Genomic DNA, 7020 nt, shown 5'->3' with positions numbered 1-7020 from the left:
TTAGACGAGATTATTTCGTAATGCACTTCCGGTGAAAACATGGCTTCTTTGACAACATGACGCTTTTCCTTTAGAAACACTGCAGGTAAGACAGTTTGCAACTCTGTGGTGTTTTATAAAACGTGTTAATGAATGCATATTTCAGGTAGAAAGTGGTATTTGATTTATTGTTTAAAACGAATTCATAATATGAACATAAGCAGGTGCGCTTAAATGGTTGAGCAAATGTTCAGACACAGTTTGATATCCCCAGTCATCCCAACCACAGGACCATGTAACTAATAACAATCATAATAAAAAAAACTCGCAAAGAAAGTCGTAGACAAGGCCACCTTCGGCTTCGTCTGTTAGTTTATTATTATTAATTACATGGTCCCGTCTTCCAACACACTGACCGGTTTCTACATCCAGTATAGCAAGCCGTTTTCACATTTATTACGGAATTACAGATATCTTCAATTGAATCACAAACAACCAGCATGGAGCATCATCTCTTTCCTTGACAGATGAACAAAACAGTCGACTGAAGGACGCTTTATACGGACAACTTTCACACAAAGATAAATTTATTGTTTGTGCGAGAGAACTTAACGATCTACTCAACATTTATTAGTTGTCTTCAATTGATAAAAAAAATTGTCATCGATTGATCACTGGTAATCTATCACCAAAGTGAAATATGTTAAAACTTCATTGTGTGATATGATTTTAAACTTTGTTTAAGAATTGACTCCATTACTTTATGTGTTTATGGAGATATAAATGTAAAAACAAGTGTAAATACTTTGTAAATCTGCGTAGCATAAAAGGAAAACCATACGGATGTCAATTCTTATAAATACATACACAACATGGCAAAAGCCTTTTACCTTATTTTGCAAAATTTCCACGAAGCCTACGCAGAAACTCCATGGGAATTTTGTAAAATTTCTGCTGAGCTACGAATTTACTCCACAGAATGTTTGAAAAATGTCTGAGTATGTACGCAAACACTCTGTGGAGCTACTATAGGAAGTATCCGCGGATACTAATTGGGACTTTTATGGGAACCTGTTAGTTTTTACGATCCCCGGACGGTATATCTCATACTACACACCGAAGTCCTGCGTTTGATTCCCGACATGTGTACGATGTGTGAAGCCCATTTCTGGTGTCCCCTGCCATGATATTACTATTAAAAGCGGAGTAAAACTATACTCAATCACTCAATTATCATGGTCTTTGAGAAACTTTTTTTCACTTTTCGTATTCTAATTTTATTCAAACCACCACAACATTCCTCCTTGAACCTTGTAATTGAAACTTTAAAATTATGTCTTATTATAAGAACAGTACATTGTACAAACAATAAATATCATTAAAACAAACTCAAATCGATTAAGAACAGATTTTAGTAACAGTGCTATTATATGACCATTGACAAATGTAATTAGTAGATGAATGGGAGATGGTGACTACGTAATACCTATAATTCAAAGATGTCGATAAGCTGTCAATCATCAATCCGAGACAACAATTTGAGTGACGTCAACAATCATAACTTCACAGGCTGCTTTATTATTCATTATCACAAAGGCTGAAGACAACAAGTTGAAATGAGTGACATCATTCGGTGTAATACTGCAACTCAAGCCCCGAACATCCTGTTATCAGTCAACCAGTGAACACAAGTCTATGACGGGCGGGGCGTAAAGTATATTTCTGTGTAAGGAAACATAAACGCAAACAATGCCAAGGAAATGCCACGGGATCACTTGCAATTTTTTTTTTTTAATAATATGTACAGTTACAATTTCTTTGATATAAAAAAACAACTTGTATACGTCCACCCCACATGTAGAAATATTCATAACAAACAAATTCACATCAAAAGAAAGCGGATTTACTTAATGTTTTCTGTATCCTGAACAATAAACTTACAAAAGAAGATGCAACTCAAGTGTTATATATAGAAAGATGTTCATTTAAAACATTCATAATAGACAATGCATTGTGCCATGACTTGGTGAGTACTCAGTTCTGATCGTGATTGGCTAATGACAGGGTTCCAGACCAAGAAACCTGTACATTCACATTTCCTTAACTGAATATATCATATCGACCCTTCTGCTGAGCTTACATAATTGAAAATTGGAAAGCTAATTCGTTCCTCAAATACCGCGTCATTTCATGACAGAACTCCTGAAAAGAGGAATACAGCACACTTATTTCTATGAGATTTGAGCATGTGTGTACAATGGGTCTCCTTAATTCCCCAGCCAGTTTTGTGAAGGATACCTTAATTCCCCCGATTGGCATGTGGATTGACCCTGTAACGAAATGCAGAAAAGTGAGGTCTTCCTGATCAAGGCCTCTCACAAACTGTTTCAAGAAGTTCAGAACCTTCTCATCTGGTCTGACGAATTCCTCCTCCGAAAATATAGTGTCTACCACCTTCATAGGGGTAGGATGCTGGGAGATAATGGAGAGCTGAAATTTCGTCAATCGTTATCTGCTCCCAGAATGATGACAAGTGTGAACTTTGAATACCACGTCTCATGGCATCGTAAAGAGGACGTGGGGTATCACACAACTGCTTCTTGGCAATCTCTGCGATTGGATCTGAGATTTCCCAACAGTTTGGCATTTCTAAGTAGCCTTTGATACTAAAGAAAGTTATCAATGAGTCCATTTCTGTATCATCAAGACTTTGGAAACGCACCATTGCCTTTTGAAGCAGATGTTGCTCTGCTGTGGTACAAAAGAGCAAAAAGTCTTCTAAAAGGCATTGTCTGTCCATCTCTGATGCAAAGGCAATTGCTATGAGAGAACTTCTCGCAATCATAGATGGCAGACATGTTGTGAGTGCCACCACTTGAGTTAGGATTGAACTGACTGATTCATACTTCCACATCTCCTTCCTAAGTCTGTGCCAGGGTAGGCTTGGAACCTTACAGGGCTCTCCATTGAAATAGGATTCAAACATCCTGTCCAAAATGCCGTGAACATATCTTTGCTCAACCCGCCAAAATCATCTCCCGATTCACCAGTGAAAGAAACATTGAGTCGTGATTGTAGAATTGAGGGATCATCCTTGTAATGTTGCAATAACGCCTCCACCACATCTGAACTTGAAACTGTCATCTTCCTCTCTGCCTCCAGATCGACTTAGCTTTCGAGGGTCAACAGTGCTGAAAATAAATTTCGGAAAAATTCATAAAAATCACAGATGTCATTGCAGAGCTTTGATAGGTTTTTGATGATCGTTGTGCATGCTATGACTAAACACATCTGTGAGAGTGATGATCATAGTACATGTTATCTGTGAGAGTGATATCATAGTGCATGTTATGACTAAACACATCTGTGAGAGTGATGATCGTAGTGCATACTATGACTAAAAAAATCTGTGAGAGTGATGATCGTAGTGCATGCTATGACTAAACACATCTGTGAGAGTGATGATCATAGTACATGTTATCTGTGAGAGTGATGATCATAGTGCATGTTATGACTAAACACATCTGAGAGTGATGATCGTAGTGCATGCTATGACTAAACACATCTGTGAGTGATGATCGTAGTGCATGCTATGACTAAACACATCTGTGAGTGATGATCGTAGTGCATGCTATGACTAAAAAAATCTGTGAGAGTGATGATCGTAGTGCATGCTATGACTAAACACATCTGTGAGAGTGATGATCGTAGTGCATGCTATGACTAAACACATCTGTGAGTGATGATCGTAGTGTATGCTATGACTAAACACATCTGTGAGTGATGATTGTAGTGCATGCTATGACTAAACACATCTGTGAGAGTGATGATCGTAGTGCATGCTATGACTAAACACATCTGTGAGTGATGATCGTAGTGTATGCTATGACTAAACACATCTGTGAGTGATGATTGTAGTGCATGCTATGACTAAACACATCTGTGAGTGATGATCCCATCAGACACCATACAGGCCAGGTCCGGCCGCCTCCGTGGTCTTGTGGTAGAGCGTCCGCCCGGAGAGCGGAAGGTCCGGGGTTTGATCCCCGGCCGCGTCATACCAAAAGACGTTAAAAGATGGTACTTGTTGTTACCCTGTCTGGCGCTCGACATTAAGGGGCTAAAACAAGGACTGGTCGGCTCGGAGTCAGTATACTGTGTCTGAGTGGGGTATTCATGTTAAACTGCGGCATGGTATCTCAGTGAGCTAGCACTATAAATCGGCATCAGTCCGGACTAGTACAAGCAGCCACACACACACATACACGTGCATGCACGTCGCTATATAAGTGCAATAATCTTGGACGCGACGTAAAACCCAATTTCACCTCACCTCACAGGCCAGGTCCATCATTTGATAATTTGTATGACTTTAGACTTCGTTAAGTCTGTTAATGAGTTGCTACTGTGCCAGTATTAAACAGAACAGACTCCGGATCCATGGCTTGGGAGAAATTAATATACGCCCGGGCGTCTAATAGAGGTAATACATTAAAAAGGAATAGTTTATTCTCACTCACCATGTTCCAGATGGGCGGTAACTTCATCTATATATTTGCACTGTCGTTTTCTCCTTCAGCTGTAAACCAAGACTTTTTTCATGTAAATATTCATCCATGTGATAATGAAAAAGTGTTTCAAGTGCATATTCAACATGAACTAATTAAGGTGCCACATATCTATACAGAAGTATTCTCATGATGTGTATTAGATAAAAGCGACAAACCCTTTCCATATTCATAAGAAATCTCTGCTAAAAGCAGTGTCCATTGTACGATGTCGACTATCATAAAGCATTCATTTTAAGAAGTTGTGTAGTGTCCTTTGCCTCCAGCTGTTAAGTTGGGCATGTGAACATAACCGTTCTGAAGTCCCGTGACCACCTGTTGTCTAAAAACTTTGCAACCGACCTTACTAGATAAACTAGTCATGAGGTCAGTTGGTAATAATAACTTATTTCTTCAGATTTGGGTTTACCTGTCATGAGGAACTGCACTGTTGGGAGTCCCCGCCATCACCCATCCTGTTTCTTGTGTTTGCTACAAGGCCAGGTTGCTCGGTGGCTGTTGCAGTAAAGCCTGGTGGCTCTGGCAGCAAAGCCTGGTTGCTCGGTGGCTGTTGCAGTAAAGCCAGGGCGCTCGGTTGCTGTTGCAGTAAAGCCAGGTCGCTCGGTTGCTGTTGCAGTAAAGCCTGGTTGCTCGGTGGCTGTTGCACTAAAGCCTGGTTGCTCAATGGCTGTTGCAGTAAAGCCTGGTTGCTCAATGGCTGTTGCAGTAAAGCCTGGTTGCTCAATGGCTGTTGCAGTAAAGCCTGGTCGCTCGGTGGCTCTCGCAGTAAAGTCTTGTTGCTCGGTGGCTGTTGCAGTAAAGTCTTGTTGCTCGGATGCTGTTGCAGTAAAGCCTGGTTGCTCAGTGGCTATTGCAGTAAAGCCTGGTTGCTCGATGGCTGTTGCAGTAAAACCTGGTTGCTCGGATGCTGTTGCAGTAAAGCCTGGTCGCTCGGTGGCTCTTGCAGTAAAGCCTGGTTGCTCGGTGGCTGTTGCAGTAAAGCCAGGTCGCTCGGTGGCTGTTGCAGTAAAGCCAGGCTGCTTGGTGGCTGTTGCAGTAAAGTCAGGCTGCTCGGTGGCTGTTGCAGTAAAGTCAGGTTGCTCGGTGGCTGTTGCAGTAAAGTCAGGTTGCTTGGTGGCTGTTGCAGTAAAGTCAGGTGGCTCGGTGGCTCTTGCAATAAAGCCAGGCTGCTTGGTGGCTGTTGCAGTAAAGTCTGGCTGCTCGGTGGCTGTTGCAGTAAAGTCAGGTTGCTCGGTGGCTGTTGCAGTAAAGTCAGGCTGCTCGGTGGCTGTTGCAGTAAAGTCTGGTTGCTCGGTGGCTGTTGCAGTAAAGTCTGGCTGCTCGGTGGCTGTTGCAGTAAAACCTGGTTGCTCGGTGGCTGTTGCAGTAAAGTCAGGCTGCTCGGTGGCTGTTGCAGTAAAACCTGGTTGCTCGGTGGCTGTTGCAGTAAAGTCAGGTTGCTCGGTGGCTGTTGCAGTAAAGTCAGGCTGCTCGGTGGCTGTTGCAGTAAAGTCTGGCTGCTCGGTGGCTGTCGCAGTAAAGTCTGGTTGCTCGGTGGCTCTTGCAGTAAAGTCTGGTTGCTCGGTGGCTGTCGCAGTAAAGTCTGGCTGCTCGGTGGCTGTCGCAGTAGAGCCTGGTCACTCGTGGCTGTCGCAGTAAAGCCTGGTTGCTTGGTGGCTTTGGCAGTAAAGCCTGGTTGCTCGGTGGCTGTCGCAGTAGAGCCTGGTCACTCGTGGCTGTCGCAGTAAAGCCTGGTTGCTTGGTGGCTGTTGCAGTAAAGCTTGGTTGCTTGGTGGCTGTTGCAGTAAAGCCTGGTTGCTTGGTGGCTGTAAAGCCTGGTTGCTTGGTGGCTGTCGCAGTAAAGCTTGGTTGCTTGGTGGCTGTTGCAGTAAAGCCTGGTTGCTTGGTGGCTGTCGCAGTAAAGCCTGGTTGCTTGGTGGCTGTCGCAGTAAAGCCTGGTTGCTTGGTGGCTGTTGCAGTAAAGCCTGGTTGCTCGGTGGCTCTTGCAATAAAGCTGGTTCTTGTTGGTCCATCTCATTCTGTCAAAATGAAATGAAACAATCTTGACAATTTACCATAAAAAATATTCATGATGCAATTTATTAGAAAATACTTCACTAAAATAAATCTCTTGGTTTTTTACCATTGGGATGTCCCTGTTTGGGAAAATAATAATTTTGGCCTTTCCCACATTGCGCTCGAGATCAAGGAGGGACTGCGGATAAATTTGTGTGACTCTCCTGCCCTTGATGCAACGGGCTTACGTAAAGCCCACAAGGGACAGCGGGACTCTGGGAAACAGCGCTTAAATGTGGGCTTCTAATGTTCCCAGAGTACATGTCCTCAAGAGACATATTATTCCGGGAAAACAGCTTCCCCTGAAATATATGTTCACAAATGAATTAATTTCAGTTTTTAATCCAGTGCATCATTATCCAGACATCTCTGCTTAAATTAGGACATTCTTCAACTTAACACCTTAATCTGGCCCTCT

General features: G+C 42.6%; 2 protein-coding genes across 3 annotated transcripts in view; one reads left to right on the top strand and one right to left on the bottom strand.

Annotated features, from left to right (window-relative positions):
- Nucleotide 1: 1 nt before the first annotated feature.
- Nucleotides 2–7020, top strand: part of LOC124145800 (polyglutamylase complex subunit TTLL1-like) — a 58696-nt gene continuing 51677 nt past the window's right edge. The window contains exon 1 of one of the 2 annotated variants that reach the window (XM_046515720.2): nucleotides 2–81. The gene's annotated coding sequence lies outside the window, so the exon portion shown is untranslated. Of the gene's footprint in view, nucleotides 86–7020 lie in introns of both variants that reach the window. The other variant, XM_046515719.2, reaches the window with a different exon arrangement.
- Nucleotides 4994–6559, bottom strand: LOC125374840 (adhesive plaque matrix protein-like). The gene is made up of 2 exons (XM_048386511.1): nucleotides 6286–6559; nucleotides 4994–6144 (listed from the first exon to the last, which is right to left on the bottom strand). Exons 1-2 carry the CDS (start codon nucleotides 6557–6559, stop codon nucleotides 4994–4996), a joined length of 1425 nt encoding a protein of 474 aa, XP_048242468.1.

Source organism: Haliotis rufescens, unplaced genomic scaffold, assembly GCF_023055435.1.
Source record: "Haliotis rufescens isolate VD_foot unplaced genomic scaffold, xgHalRufe1.0.p SCAF_6, whole genome shotgun sequence".
NCBI classification, from domain to species: Eukaryota; Metazoa; Mollusca; class Gastropoda; order Lepetellida; family Haliotidae; genus Haliotis; species Haliotis rufescens.
The sequence above is the reverse complement of the archived record's forward strand: the minus strand, read 5'-3'. Positions and strand labels throughout refer to the sequence as shown.

Excerpts from the sequence above, each read along its gene's own strand:
- LOC125374840 (XM_048386511.1), bottom strand. The coding sequence starts at position 6,559 with ATGGACCAACAAGAACCAGCTTTATTGCAAGAGCCACCGAGCAACCAG. Across the intron at positions 6,145-6,285 it reads TTTACTGCAACAGCCACCAA|CCACCGAGCAGCCAGACTTT; the intron begins GCAACCAGGCTT and ends CTACTGCGACAG.